A 16,942-nucleotide genomic window follows, 5' to 3' on the forward strand; every position below is an offset into this window, starting at 1 on the left:
TCATCGGAAAACCTGGATCATTGCTTGGACAGATTGAACCGTGGAAGACCCCAGTCACGAACAGCTTATTGCACATCGAATCGCTCACCTGAGTTGAGATCTGGTAATTAAGACCAATGAGAATCCGTAAGTTTTTCTTCACGCTCTGGCCTATATCATGGCGGAACATTCTTATGGAAGTCACCAGTATCCGAATTCTTATAACAGTCTCACTTGCGTAATATAATCTTATAGTACATAAGTCATACATGCGCATTTAAGAATTAAATAATCAGGGAGGCCTTTACAGATAAACATTTTCTCCCTAAACCATTTTAGGCCTCTAACAAGTAGGACAGTGGTCTCACATCGGGAGATGAAAATAATCTATCCACTAAAAATATTCGCAAATGTCCATTCCATCATGGGACTAATAGATCGAGTGGAAGCAAGAGAAGGAATGGAACTAGTCGGCAGCAATGTCCAACTTGGCTGTGGTATTCGGCCTATCTGAAACTAGAAAATGTAACGTATTCCATAACAACCCCCCCCCCCTCCCCCATAGCCTACTTGACATTGAAATCCAAGCAAGTTGTGATATTCCAGCCGGCTATACACGCCGAGCAGAGATGTTCGCATACAGCGTGAATTTCCCGAGATCAGTGTTGATCAACAGAGATTGATCGACCCAGGCAGCACTTTTTTTTTTTTTTACTGGTTAAGAGTGTCCCACTGCCTGTGTTTTGTGATTGTGACAATTTCTGGCTTCCTTTAGATTAGTGTGTGCGAACATTCCAACCGGGACATCGTGATCTTCTATTATACCTAGCTTAAAGCTCCTTGTGTTGTGCTATTCTACCTTTGTCGCTTGAAATGCGCAGAGCACTTACACAGACCCTGGAATCTATCTACTTTGACATGACTTGAATCTGGTGAAGTAGTGGATTTGTGGATGCGTTTACCTCAGCAACTTGCCAGTTACTCAGCATGCATTACAGTCCAAAATTCAGTCTTCGATGCAAATTTTCCATTCAAAAAAAAAAAAAAGGTCTTCCGGATACATTTCATCGTATCACTCTAAAAACGTCTTACCTTTGCGCCTTCATTAAAGATCAAATGCCAAACTGGCATTTTAGTCAAAGTATTAACAACAGGAAAATAAATTAATCAGAGCTTAAGAAAAATATATTGCGTTGGTAAATTTGCTTTCTCAGGTCTAGAAGAAAATGCGTTTAAAATTTTGTAACCACTAAAACTAAAAAAAAAAAAAAAAATGTGGGCCGAACAGCACTTCAAATGCAATTGATCTCGTAAAAGTATCCTTAGTAATTAGCAACCACCCCATAAAGTGTTAATTTTAAAACTTCGCCTTGCAGTGAAATCCTTCGAATGGACAGCGATACGGTTAACTGCCCATCCGCCGAATGGCTTTAAAGCTATTAGAAACTACGATCTGACAAGATTAAAGTAATTCACGGCGACGCTTTATCATTCATTATAAGGCTGCACCTCAAAGCATATTCCTGACAGACTCGAAGAGATGGGACCAATGTTATCTTTTACTGCCTCCTATTATAAGGAAGTTATGACCTATAAAGCCGGTTCTGTGAAAGTGGAAATATAACCTCGTTCCTGATAATGAAATACTCAATAATGAAATTTATGATACGCGTTTATAGTACGACTCTCGCTGGTGTTCAAGACGATACTAGCCTGCATTAAATTCGCTATCATAAGCTCTCTTTCAGTCGCGAACAAAAGTCTGCGATGCTTCAGTCAAGACACAGAACCAGAATAGTTCAGTGCCGGGTTTCTGAAATAAGTCGGGCACCGGATGAGCACCACAGATCCAGGAATGCATCATCACTGACTTCTCTACGTCTTCCCAAAGTAATTCAGAATTACAACAAGCGATGCATGAATTCAGATCTTACCTTCAAAACACTCCGGTGACATAAAAAAAATTAATTTACCTTCGTCAAAAGAAGTTCTTGGAGGTGTTTATTATCCTGATAGGCTCAACGACGTAGCACTTCTTAAGGTGTTCGTGTACTGCGTGTTGCACGTGCATGAGATGCAAAGAATAAAAAAAGAGTCAAAATTACGTTTTTCCACGTAAATTCAGCATTCATTTTCTCCTTTGTTCTTATGATAATATAACATCGAAACGTCTTCTTTGAGACCGCTTCGCTTCCTTCGAGTAAACCGGATAACTCGGAGAATCCGTTCTATATCGAAGAGCCGACAAAAGATTGGGTTCTTTGGCTGTGAAGCACGCGAAATGTGGGCTGCCTTTTACACAGCAAGGCTCGCATCAATAATAAAAATAGCGGGCCAAAGTCACTGCAGCGAAGCGGAACTTTTATGTGTGACGCCCAGTGCCGTTAGATGAACGTCACCTCCGTATGCCAGAGCATCTTAATCCGAACACCCTCTTGAACCAATCAATAGAGAAGATTGAAAAGAAATAGGAATCAGACAACGAGAGAAAGACACACACCCCTTTGCTTTATTAAACGTTGCTTTGCCACCAAAGTGTAGGAAACAGAGTGAGTTGATAAGGGGACAATGGCATACCGTGAGTGACTTATCGATCAGTTTGCGGAACTAGTATTGCTAGCTACGGAGAGAGAGAGAGGACCGATAATAAAGTTGATTTCCACCTTCGTGCAGCCTGTAGAAAATTTTGATTTGCAAATCGGCCACCTTCCAGTTAAGCAAGTCTCAACGGTCTGTTAAGACTGATGATTTGATTATTTCAAACTCCATCGCCAACAGACCGAATGATCAGTTGGCTGCGAGTCGCGTGCACGCACCCGCTCCAAACATGGAAGTCGTTCAGATGACCGAAGAGCAGTCACGACACACACCAGTCACGCAACTACGCCACGAAGGATCAGGAGACACAACGTTCTTGCACCAGCGCCGTTATTACGTGGGAGAGCTTTTCCTAATGATCCAGGGAGGAGGAGGTATTTATTCTGTCCTTGTTGCTTCTTTTTTTTTTTTTTTTTTTTAAATCGGTTAAATTGCGTAGGCCGATGATCTTATTGTTGTTCGGCACATTCAAATGCAGACAACCTTCTAAATAATTTATGAAGGCCCTTTGAGACGATGAAAGCTAGAGATGCGGCAATGACATGGTAATGGACTTGTTTGGGGAGAGCTTGGTGTATTGGATGAGCGCATTCTCCGTAATACAATAACAGACGACTTCTTGCGTCCTGGCGAGATTTACTAATGTAAAACTGGCAACCAAGAAGGAGAAAAGAGAAAGGAAAGATCGAAATGTTCCCCTTCTTGTAACAGAAGATGGAGTGATGCGATACGAAGTGTCGTCTGCCTATTGTTTAGTGACAGCATTCTAAGTTTCGGTTAAATGGCATTTGAGAGTTAGAAATCTCCGTGTTCTTGCGCATACTAGAAGCAAACTAATGCCTTCGCGGGCAAAGTGATGGATTGTCATTGTTCCTGAAAAGGCAAAAGGCAATGTAAATGCTACGCCATGTTGGGAGCTGTTAGAATTCCCAACAATGCTTAAATAGAGAAGCTTCACGGGTGATGCGGCATTGCCAAAATAAAATATGAATACGACGCTCTCCTATAATTGAAACTTTGGGTGGATTAGCAGAGAGCGATAGAAAAGAACAGCGAAAACTAAGAAAAAACGTTCATCCTAAAAAACACAATTTTTAATACTTGAAAACTGTTTCATTCAAATTAAATCGCTGCTTGCCTCGCTTCAGAGGATTTGTGTTGATTATTAATTTTACTCGGTAAAGCTAATTTCAAACATCGAACACTACGAAATAAAATAATTACGCACGTTAATGCGATATTTCTTCGTTAGGTGTAATTGACACACGAGCGTAGCATCCAATCTACCTGTTAGTTACATTCTGTCATGCTTTGTATGCACGCTTTTAACATGCACCGAAACAGACACGAACGAAGGCGGGAAACCTCCCTTGATAATAATAAACTATTTATAGTCAAGCTGAAGTATTACGTAGACAACCGAAATTTTGTCGGCCACCGTAACTTCCCTTCCTATCTTTAGCGCGGAATAATTGAGCGAAATGCATAATAATAACTGTAATTACGGCGTTGTGTTTGTCACAAATGCGATCTTCGTTTCAAAAACAACCTAACAGTTGATTTCTCGACTATCTTCGCAGTCGCATCCTTGAGAGATTTATTACATCGGATTATATAAGCACGAGACTATAACGGCAAAGTTGGAACAGCTTTATTCAGTTAGGCTATCATCAGTACGGAAACGACATGATTATGACTAAGGCTAACACCACCTGAAACTTCGAGAATTATTACATTTGTTTCTAAATAAAACGCATCACCTTTGAAGGGGGATTGATGCCTTTTCGTGGCGTAAAAAAATTCCCAAACGAGGTAGCGGATGGCAAACAGGATTCGAAAAACTTTTAAAACTGAAATGGATTTAAAAAGGTGAAGTTTCAGTTCTTCAGCATTTCAAATGAGCTTAATCAGAAGCTTGGTTTTGAATTATACTCAAGTGACTTAATTTTAGACAGCTGAGGAGAAATCGGGGTTCGTCTTAATATCTCTTAGGAGTTCAACAGGTAACCTGCTTGATAACCCGCTTTTCGTGTTTTCCTTGAACCTTATCTCGGTTATCTACAATCTTCCCGTTAGGTGAAATGTCCTCGTTATCAATCAATAGGCAATTCATGCAGATTTCAATCTTCAATCGATAAGTCAATTTCTTAAGAAAAAAAAAAAAAAACATATCAGGATTGCTCAAGAGAAGCGCATGCGTGTCACCCCAAACTGCTGAATCATTAATTACACTCTTAGCAACATCCTGAATGGACTAAGCAAACTTTGGTTTTCAAGAGGGGTCCTTTCATTCAAATGAACGATACACGACTCTTTTTTTTTTTTTTTTTTTAACCCTCTCGTCAGTTTGGGTCTACATTGAAAGCGTCGAAATGGATGGGGGTTTTGAAAACGAGATTTCTTTTCAAGTAGGAGAAGATTCTATTGGGGTGATGTCAAGCGTTCATTCGGCACTGGTGCGAGCGAGAATAATAGTCAAGTAGTGGTGATCAATCAACCCGCCATCACCCCAGTGACGTCAGAAAAGTCAATAGTTCCCAGCAGGGCTCTGTGGTTGCGGTGTTTTTCTGAAAATGTGCATTTCACTCCTTGAAGATGCTAAAAGGGCCACACCCCGTTAAATCATTTCCTGTTCTGTTTCCCTGAGGACATCCAGAAATAACAACAATTAATATGCCGCGAGATAAGAAGGAAATCGCGGGGAACACAAGATGGGAATAGCACACTGGTTGCAGAGGAAATGTTGACTCGATTTTTTGTACTTTTCTATGAGCCCATGTTCTCGTTATTGATTAAAACCCCCTTTTTTTGGAGGGAAGGTTATGTGAGTATTATTTGGCACCAGAGATCAGTTCAAAAGCCTAGAATATCTGCAACGGCTCACATCAAAAGTTATTTATCTTGTTGTCGACTGGAGTCAGAAGAGAGGTGAAGGCGCGTGCTATAAAAGGGTATAAATGAAATGAGAGCTCCTGAGAGATTATTGCTATCATTTGCTAGTGCAGCACCAAGAAAACTCATGTTAAGAATGGAAAGGAACACGAAACTGATAGTTTATTAATAATATTAATAATAATAATTAATATAAATTAATTGTTTCCAATTTTTATGCTAGTTACGGAGTTGGCACAGAAACTGTCAATTCAGAAAATTTTATTTCTTCATCAAAAAAAGTGAGTTGCTTGATTGGATGAGATGAAAATGATTTCATTGCCAAGATGCAGTTAGAATTCTGAGGCTCTTCCAAGTTAAACCTTAATAAATTGGTAACGATATAATTAATAAAAAACGAAGATTTTTCAAGGACATTAATTACATGAATAATTAATTCAATCATCATAAACTATAGAAAATGAAAGAAATTATTCAAACTCACTGGAGTGATCCTTGGTTTTTAATTCATAACACGCAAATTGTAATTGGCTTCGAAAGTTCTTCCGGCCTCTTTCATTTAAAACTAATTTAATAGTTGCGAACTAATTATTAATTCGATCAGAGATCGAATACCAGAAGTAACGTGAGGAAGGAATCAAAATAATTTCGGTTCTTTCCAACATGTTTCAAAATGACTCTATCATGGGAAACAATTTAAGTGTAACCGCTTAGTTTTTCGTTCGTAAAACAAGCTCTCACATCTCCAGCGAGAGACCTTCGTTATATCGCTGACCAGTCGCTCAAACAAACACTTGTGCCGTTTGGATAATGTGCGGCCTCAACAATTCCGATTTAACGTGCGCCAAAAGCAGTTTGTGAAGATATAAAAGCAACATGTTGGTTGCGATCCTGATGTTGTAAGGACGGACATAACAATTGAAGATTTCTGGAAAAGTCCAATAAAAAGAAGAAACTGCCCCAAGGTTTTGTTATAACGGAAATGAAATATGACATTTCGAAGACAAAGTCCTCTTTGGGAGGAGATCGACTGGGATTATGAGAGGATAGAAACTAATCATATTGACTTGTTGCTTCTATCGATACGGCATTATTTTTATCGAGCCAGCCCGCGTGCGTTTCCAATAGAGGTTTTATACAAAAGGTTTCCAAGTTTTACCGAAAACGTTTAAACAGCAAAAATCTTTTGATAATATTTATATTTTCCCAGTATTATGATACAATGCGAAACAACGCAGATAAATTGATTTCCACTCGGGATAATTTCCGGCCGTTTTTTACCTCATTGTAAATCAACGTACTTTAATATATGATTAATACGTACGCATCATTGGCATTAAATGGATAAGTCTTTAATATATTAAAGTGCGTATCTATTTAATGCCAATGATGCTGGTTGTAACAGCAAGCATGAATTTTGTTAAGATTCAAGTGGTAGATGAATTTCATCACTTGGTTCGGAATTACTGGTCCGCTCATACGATGCTTGAATTGGCTTGAAAAATGCAGTTTTTGGTCTCTCTCTAGAGTAGGGTTTCTGAATTATGTAAAAAAATTGAAATAAAATTAATAAATCTTTAATAAGTAATGTACCACATTATAAACCTTCCGTAGTTAGAAGACACAATCTCCGTAAGTAGCAGTTATTTGAATTTCGTAATACTTAAACCGGATATCTATTAAAACGGACGCAGCATCCTGCAACAACACAGATATCAAAAATGCTGCATCCGTTTTAATAGATATCCGGTTTAAGTATTACGAAATTCAAATAACTGCTACTTACGGAGATTGTGTCTTCTAACTACGGAAGGTTTATAATGTGGTACATTACTTATTAAAGATTTATTAATTTTATTTCAATTTTTTTACATAATTCAGAAACCCTACTCTAGAGAGAGACCAAAAACTGCATTTTTCAAGCCAATTCAAGCATCGTATGAGCGGACCAGTAATTCCGAACCAAGTGATGAAATTCATCTACCACTTGAATCTTAACAAAATTCATGCTTGCTGTTACAACCAGCATCATTGGCATTAAATAGATACGCACTTTAATATATTAAAGACTTATCCATTTAATGCCAATGATGCGTACGTATTAATCATATATTAAAGTACGTTGATTTACAATGAGGTAAAAATCCGGTTTGGTCTCTAGAGTAGGGTTTCTGAATTATGTAAAAAAATTGAAACAAAATTAATAAAACTTCAATTCCACATTAGAAGTTAGAAGTCACATTAAGAAAGTAGCAGTTATTTTGAATTTCGTAATACTTAAACCGGATATCTATTAAAACGGATGCAGCATTTTTGATATCTGCGTTGTTGCAGGAATAAAACAGAACTTCGCAAGCAAATAATGACCGTTTATCAAGCGAATTTATGTAGCACAAAATTATTATTTTCAATATTTTAACCTTCCTGCAGAGCAAGAAATATTTAAAAATTATCATCATTCTCTGTAAATGAAATTAAATTTCAAGGGAGCTGAAAATTATTTATTTAAAGGAATTACACTTACTTCAATGGATTTTAAAACTTGTTCCCCTTTTCTCCATTTTGCGAAATCGTTATGACCTGAAGGCAAAGGGATATTGCCAAGGGAAGGGGGGGAAATGAACTTTAAAGGTTGAAAATCTCCTTAAATGATGAAATGTGCTTAGCATTATAATTAACCTACCCTCATTTTTAAATTATTTTGAGTGCTAACGAACTAGAAGCACTTTGACGATATATACATGGACGTTTAATGCAGGAGAAAAAAGTGGGATAAAAAAGAAACGTATAGAGTTTTAAGCATTCCTAAGTTCTAGAATTTTAAGGAGGATATTTTTAGGATAAATAAATAAAATGAATCTCTCGGGGATAGTTAGAGAGCAAGCTTACGATTCTCAAATAAATCTTCTGGGATCCTCTCATTAGTGGCTAAGTCAAAATTTGCATAACCCATGATCTCACTTAATCATAAATTTCTCTTTTACCATTCAGAAGTTTTAGAAGAGTCTTACCTTGTACGAGCAATCGTACGACCCCTTCCCATCGTCTGTCATCGTTGATAACGCACTGATATTCACCGCTGTCTTCGTACACTACCGGCTGCAGATACAAGGAGTACGTGTCGGGTAGAAGGGAGACATGTGACTCGGCCTCCCATATCGTCATCTGGTCGTCTTGCATTTCCACGATCTTTCGGTACTCCTTCCACCATTCCACCCGGCGTATAACTGCATGATCAGGGACTAGAGGACAGGGCAATGTTGCATTGGTACGCGCCCGAACGTACAGCTGTTCAGGAGGTTCCAATTCCTCCTCTTCCTCATCTGAAAAACAAACGAATTTTTTCAATCAACAAGAAATTAAAATTTATTTAATCCAGATAGTAGGTTTTCAGCGTGCATATGCTAACACTCGGTTACATAGTCATGACAAAATTTATTTACCAAAATGTCACTATCTGTCATCGCTTCGCTATCAAATATTGCTGTAAATAGATTTATTTATTATGACTAAGGAAAGTCACTACCTCGTTATTATCCTATTGGCGGCTTTCTCCATAACAAGCAGAACAATATAATATTCCTAGAATGAACTCAATCACCACAATAATGAGATAATAATAATGCAATAGCTATTCCTCTCACAGAAAAGACTTCATTATTAAAACCGATCGTGATATTCCAATTAAAACGGATACGATATCATAGAACCATGGCAGTGTATTATTTACAAATAAACAAAGCAGACATATAGAGAGAAAACAAAAAAGTGTTAAATATAAAAAGTCAAATAAACTTATGTTTCGTAAAGCATTTTCCTAGGGGGAGGCACATATGATTATGTATAATTTTTATCCTACCGCTTTTATGTAGATAATGGAGATGAAAAAAGTGGGTCCTTGAATATTAATTGAATTCCAGCATAGAAAATAAGGTCTAAGAAAATTATCTGAAAAGGAATTTTTCATTCCACACGGACAGCCTTGTTGACACTTTCGAATATCTGGCGTCACTAAATATTCCTAGTAAGAGGAGTTCAGCTTTAATTAATAAAGTTAGTCGGACAGCGAGTTCTAAGAATCTGCTGATCCCATAATTAAACATCTTCAGTTAGTTGTGTTCAGAAAAATTGCTGAAATAAATATTTGAGTTTGCTCGTGTGAAGGATCAAGTGCGAAGGCAAGAGTGAGCAAGGTGCCTCTGAACGCCATTTGGAGCAAGTCTGCCAACGATTTTGTGCAGCCAGCGAAAATAACTGTTGCCACTTCGTGTAAAATTTCTAACGATATTCCAGCGACTTGCTCCGATACGTTGAATCAAGAGACATTCTGCCAGCATGTGTCACGCTGCCCTTACAACATAATAGCTGACCGGTGCGATTAATTCATCGTATTCAAGAACATCGATCAAAATCTAGCTTCCACCTGTCGATGGTGCGGCGCAGGAAACCTGACTTGAAGCGGCAGTTTTATTGTCGCAGACTAGGCTTAATTCAAGCATTTGGAAACAGGAACAGAACATCTGGCTACCTAATGCAGATTGATTTATTACTGTCTCATCGTGTTATTAATTCAGACTGACCGCCTTTACTTCGTTTTCTCCTTTGTTTCTTTTGTTCTAGCGGATAAATTTCTCAAATTCACAGTTCCCCCCCCCCCCCCCATGCACAATCATTTCAGATGTATTACATGCGATTGAATTACATTAGATTATTGTACAAAATACGCCATGATCATTTTTACACTGAATGTGCTTTCCGCGAAAGTTAGCTCCCCAGAACATTATGGTCTAAAGCCGAGACAGCTGGAGCAGCTAGAAGAAAACCCGACTGAGACAAAGAGAAGAATATTTAAGACACGACATTCCCGAGAATCCAGTCCATCATATCTTGTTGACATTACGGATACGCCGTGTTCTCGATTTGATAGATAGTTTTCACAAATGCACCTATTTTTGAACATGTTCCTTCTCGGTTTGCAGCCATTTTTACTGATAAGACCGAGGACATGCAACCTTATTGCATTTTTACGGCATGTCGACCGTAGTGATGTATGTTTTCTTTCACTGGATCAGTCACTGTCTCCAGGGAGCTCTAGAAATCCACCCACTAACCCTCGATATCAACTCCACAGCTATTCATCCGAAGACGAATAGCATGTTTTTATTGTTACACATTTGCTATTCCAAGTACCTGAAGATCCCCTTCTGCAAGTGTTAGGGGAAAAAAAGGATGATATTTAAGCCGCCTTACAGATGAACAAGGACAAACGTAGTAGTGTTAAATTTAAACTAATTTCTGTGCAAAATACGAAATTGCAACGAGAGTTTTCCCATCTATGCTATCTACTTACTTTCCTGAATTGCTTAGATATAAAATACAACTGATACACACTCGACACTTATTTTTATTCTTCGTAAACATCAGTCATGTAATAATATGGGCCATAACGGTATATTAATATATTTAGTGTAAACAACTTCACACCATCCAGCTCTTTTTTTTTCCCCACTATAGTGAAACTGGTCCTCCTGTTCCAGGCAGGGTATATGAACATCGATATTTTTACATAAAATTTCCAAATATTTATGTTTTTCTTTCCTGAAAGGAGGGCTTTAGAAACGTTATGAGGTCAGTTAGAAATTATTTCAGTGCTTGTTTAAAGTAATGAACACTTGTTTGTATGTTTTTGAATGATGTTGATAGTTTTACAGCGGTCTGGGATAGCTATATATGCAACCATCTAGGGCAGCGTTTTTCAACCTTCCTAAGCCCAAGGACCAGTAAAATGCCTAAAACAATTCTACGGACCACTAAGGTTTTTTTGTTTGTTTTTTTAATAACTTTTACTTACTTATTCAAGTTTAATTTGTTTTGTTATTTATTTAATTAATTTAAGTCTGTGTGCGGATCACCTGTCCCATCGTCGCGGACCACATGTTGAGAAACACTGATCTAGGGAAATGATTATGAGCAGGATGGTTTCCCGTTGCCTTCCTTGCCGTACTATATCCCATGACTGTAGCCTGTGTGTTCACGGGGCGGGTTGCTGCTTGCGGGATGAAAAACCCCAGATAAACTGGGGAGAAAAACCCTGCTGTCCACGCCCAAGACCAGCAAACTTGGCTATGGCTGAGGAAGATCCTTAAGCTCCTCACGTCTCCGACAGTAATCGAACCTAGGACACTCCTTCCCCAGGCGTACGGTTGCGAAGCGCAAAGTCACTCGGCTAACCGCGCAGACAAAAGCAATTTAGAATATCAAATATTGAAATGTTTTTGGATACAGTACAATTATTTCGTTTATTTTATTATTATTTGTTGTTTCCAACGGACATGACGTAATGCAACCACGTTTTCATGACAACAGTTGGCCCGACTTGCGTGTAACAAGTGCCGAGAAAACAAACCAGTTACGTGCATCTCCCATAAATTGTTATGAAGTAGGTGATATTTCAACGCTCTTCTGATGCTGAATTCGAATCGCCAAGTCATCTATCTCAGGATGACTTAAAACGAAGTATGAAACGAGCTGCACGAAGCCAAGTCCTCACTGAGACCGGTTGCCCAAAGCAATCGTTGGAATCGCCAGTTTTTATAAGCCAAATGCAACGGCTGCACTTGTATTGTCACGTGAGGGCCGCAATCCAAAGAAACTGTGCCGTGGACACAATATCACTCACAGATGCAAATTGCACAATTTTAATCTGTTAATATTTTGCTTCCATGTATATTTTGCATTTCCTCAGACGATGGCCACCAAATGACAGCTGAAATGCCGAGAGAGTTGTAAGTTAAGTAAATAGCGGCGATGGGGTAGGCTATTACAATGACCTTCGTAATTTGTGCTAAATATAAACGCACAAAGATCCCACTTTCTTTGTTTTGGAGGTAGCCTCTGCTGCCATATTGAGTGAATGTTTGTACTTCGAAGTTTGTTTTCCAATACACTTGAAAAGCGCCATCTTGTGTGTATATTGAAAGAAAACAAGTGGTGCGGATGCGGATAGGAACATTATAATGAGCATTTGAATCGCAGTAGCCATTTATTAAATTCTGTTTTCCATTCATTTAAATAACGACCGGTTTTCTACGCGCATCTCACACATTCCGTAAAACGTTTCGCCCCCCCCCCCGCACTCTATCCAATCACATTTTAATGTGACTACGTTTAGTGTTGGCTACACCTGCTTTTCCCAGGTAAGAATGATGTAATTAGAGGTACAAGGTGTTGAGTAAATGTTCCTAAATGGATCATTATTCCCGAGAAGCAATAAGTCCCTAATGTGCTGTGTTTCTTTCAGGGAGTGAATAAACTGCACGCGCAATTTGAGAATGCATTGACTTTTTTTTTTTTTTTTAATATAAAGGAAAACACTGAACTGTTTTACTTCCATTGAATGTGCAGACTGATGATTTGGGGTGTTCCGTCTTAATTAGTTTGGATCGCTCTTCTTAACGAATTCGTGGTATCGACAAATTTATAAATCTCCCTTCAGACTAAAAAAAAAAAAGCCATTTTTCTCGTACCAAAGAAAATCCAACTGAGCTTCATTTTTATTCGTTTTTAACGTTTCTTCGTGTTCTTGATCTATAAAACTGATTAATATATTATTTAATTTCAAACTAGTTCATTCGATACTTCTTAAAACAGCTTTAGTTTTTGTCTAAATATTCGTAAGCTTTTTTCCCCTGCTAACTCAATTCCTAGGTAAGCTATTCTTCATTTAGGCCATAAATATAATTTCCACGCAATCTGGTTGATTTATAGCAGATTCTTAAATTCGTGGATGTTTCTTTCCTCCCACCCCACTTTAACAACTAAGTAGCACTTACAACTCAAAATACGATGCTTACAAAATAGATTCCAATTATGATTCCGAGACAGTTTAAGACGTTATTTACTAATCTAATTGTAAATAACTTTTTACACTGTTTTGCTGCAGAATAAAGGACGGACATTATCCTCTCTCGATTAGATTAATACTAAACAATCTCTTGTTATTTCTTAAGCATGCCATGACTGTTATTGTGAATACGAAGCAGCTGTAGGTGCACGGAGGGGGGGGGGGGAGTTCCATGTGGGAATTCCGGATGCCATATGTTCGCAGAACTGCAAATATCGATTGCACGTCGGATTAATAAAACAAGAAGTGAAAGCGAGGTGCATATGTTGCGCTGATGCATATGCAGTACTCCCCACAGGAGAACAGTCGCCTCGCTACACCGCAGTTCAACAGCTGCTTGAGGTTATGCGGTTGTGTTTTCCGACCCGTAGGTGATACGCCACCATACCTAAGAGTGAGTCAGTCAAGTTTATTAGAGAACAGCAGGGCGAAAGCGAGCGATCGGGCGCGCGCACGTAGGTACACACACACACACACCTCAACGTCACGTCATTAAAGTATGTAGAGAGGCAGCGACCAAAACAAAGAGGATGGGGGGGGGGGGGAACATGAACGGCGACGTAATTCAGGACTTCAGTCGTATTGCCTAGCTGTCACTTCAGTGGTTCAAGCTGTTGTCGGTACTCAGTTATTCATTAATAGCGGATGCAGTGACTGTTTAACCACTAACTATTCCGAAACTGACAACGAAACTTCCCTAGATAAATGCTGATAGGAAAGGGGGGGGGGGGGTAATCAATCCCGAAAACTATAAACACGCAGTGCTCAGAAAATCAACGGATTCCTTCCACCATTGGTATTTTTGTCCAGGAACAAAAGATCCAAAAGCGGAATACGAAGATGAGTTGAGCTCATCACCTTAATGTTGTCAAATTCACTTCCGTTTTTATTAGCGAAGCCCGCACGTATTTGAACGAAGCAATTCAATTGCTTCCTTCAAATGAAAAATTTCGCCAAGGAATTCAATCAAAAAAAGAAAGTAATAATTAAAATATATATTCTGATTGCATGAAGTTGTCAAACTGTGAAATATTTTGAACAGATGTGAGGAGTCACTTTTACTTTTTTGCACTCTTTTTTACTGTGTGTGCTTATTAACACGTAAAAAGTGGGAAAAGTAAAACAAAAAATTGCAACAGAGACTGTTGAGAGGCGCAATTATACGTTGTAAATACCATGCGGTGCTTAATGAAACTACTCACTTCAAATAACAACAGCGCATAGAAAAAAGTGTGTTGTATAATCAGCCGCAAGAATTAAATTGAAAATCTCCTTTCTCGAGTTGGAATAACGAATGTGTTTTGGATGCTGTCGATGATCACAGCAATAACGTGCTTAAAATGAGTAATTCGACTGATTAAAACCTCCGCGGCCAAATGAGGCAGGAATTGTCGTTTTATTTCCATAAATTTCCTCCAATTCCTTCCGAGCGCATTTGGCTTTAAAATAATGGAGGGGCAAATTGCGCAATTTCTATTACTTCTTAAGCGTGTTGAAAATACGCACGAGGAACTACTTTTTTAAAAGTATATTTTAAGTACCGTTTTCCCGTCGCCAGAAGAATGCTAAACAATAGACAGGGTCTGTTGTGCGTCCCATTTAAACTTAATTCTACTTCGTTTCCTACCGAATATCTCAATTTATGTAATTTTATTGCATGCACGGCGGCTTGTTAAAATGTCCCCGTTAACCGCGTAAATTCCGTTTATTCACCGGAATGTCAGCTTGATTAAGAAATGATTCGCCTGATCAACACAAACTCAAAGCGAACACAAGCGAAACGATTTAAGAAAATTGTGCTTGAAATAAAATGCCGCTCCGAACTGCGCAGCTATCAAAACTATAAAACTGTCTTAAAGAAATTGACCAAAGACAAATGCATCGCTGAAAAACTACGAAGTACATTAAAAGTTGGACAAATTCGTGTTTTTAGGGAAGGAATCACTGCCAGCATTTTTCATCGGAAGCATTTGTCAAAAATAACCAGAAACGTCAAGAAATTTTCAAAGCAGAAATCGCTTTTTTATTTATTTATTTTTTATCGTAGAAAATTGTTCTGCTACAGGCTTCAAACTTTTCGTAAAGCACCGTTCTCTACATTCTCTCTCTCTCTCTCCTGATCATCCCACGTAAAATCTCTTCAGTAAGCACTTTATTTATTGTTTTTGCATTTCCAACTCAAATTCCGAATGAAAAGCCCCCAATAAGTACGAATTTAATGGAAGAAAATAAAATCGACCTTCTAACAACACCGCCTGATTTATCGCAATCTCCATACGCAAAACGAATGCTAAAAGATAAATAAAAGTCTGATTTTATAGCAGTTCTTAAAATAGCGCGTGTTAAGCTGACGCATCTACATAAACCTGCCAACGGCTTCTTAGACACTTTTTATCAAAGGTCCGAACAGTGCCTTTCTCAACAATTGCCGAATGCGTTGCTATGACGTTTTTCATGTGGCTTTCATCGCAGCACGTGTCTTTGGTACGTGAGATGTTTATTTCCAAGACAGGAAACTTCACTGTGGGCTCAGCTATCAGATATTTCGTGCCATAATTCCTTAAGTAAAGAAGTGAGGAGCAGATTTCTTTCCTCTACGACGCCAATATCTGCCACATTTATCTCCTCTTTTCTCCTGGCTGTGTTGTCAAATGACTTAAATCATGATGATGTTGTTCGCTGGCTTACTTGTGTCATCAACTTCATTTTATAAGAGCCGGAAAAAAAGCATTTTCTTGGCAGTTTGCAGCTCTGTAAGCAGTTTTCTCTGATGGTTTCGATATAAAATATGTAGCAGCAGTTTAAGAGAAGGAAACAGAAATAGAGAAGATTGCAGAGACTGCAGGGAACAAACAATTTTCTATAAAACGCGTTAAAGTACTCTGTTGTTTATTCTTACCTAATACGAGCGTCGTGAACAGGCAGAGAGTGATAGTAAGATTCTTCTATTATCGGCCATTCCGCCGCAAGTTTACGCAGGCAAATGCGAGAGGAGTTTTCATATAGCGTGCGAATATATTACTAATAACGAGATGTGTCAGAAAGTATCTGCAACATGTGCAGAACGTATAATTGCATGCCATCTGAAGAGAGCACCCGATTCTCCCAGGGGTGCGCAATCTTTTGCGCGCCTACGTTAAGAAAGATACGTTACCACATAATATTGCAAGCATGTTCACGATCTCCCCAATGACAACAAACAAGTTTTCCTCAACAGACAAGAGCAAAGAAGTTAGTAAAAGATTATAACTGCAAGATTACTTCACTGTTGCTTGAGGAAGGGATTGCAGTCGCCAGATCGTGTCGTTATTATTGCTGGATCTTAACAAAAATTAAAAGCCTGAAAATATGAGTTGTTAGTTTTAAATATTGAGTTACATCAAAATGGATTCACCTGTTCTTGAGGTTCTTGGGAGGACAAACAGATACATGAGAAAACTACTGCATTGGGTGGGGCGGCTGACGAACACAATACATATCATATTAGAACAGTCAGGTCTGCGCCATCATGTCAGGCTAGCCGAGTAAATAAGCGTGCCCTCTCACCATGAAATCTTCAGAAGGTAGATG

General features: G+C 38.5%; 1 protein-coding gene across 2 annotated transcripts in view; it reads right to left on the minus strand.

Moving 5' to 3' along the window:
- Window positions 1–16,942, minus strand: part of LOC150108836 (putative receptor-type tyrosine-protein phosphatase mosPTP-1) — a 902,991-nt gene that overhangs the window by 723,124 nt on the left and 162,925 nt on the right. For both annotated transcript variants that reach the window (XR_016549344.1, XM_090403658.1), the window contains exon 2: window positions 8,481–8,792. Coding sequence is in view for 1 of the 2 variants with exons in the window: in XM_090403658.1 (XP_090259784.1) it covers window positions 8,481–8,792 (312 nt within the window). In the remaining variant the exon portion in view is untranslated. The remainder of the gene's footprint in view (window positions 1–8,480; window positions 8,793–16,942) is intronic.

The sequence above is a fragment of the Typopeltis vanoorti genome, chromosome 2, assembly GCF_054136105.1.
Source record: "Typopeltis vanoorti isolate ZY-2024b chromosome 2, IOZ_Tvanoo_1.0, whole genome shotgun sequence".
NCBI lineage: Eukaryota > Metazoa > Arthropoda > Arachnida > Uropygi > Thelyphonidae > Typopeltis > Typopeltis vanoorti.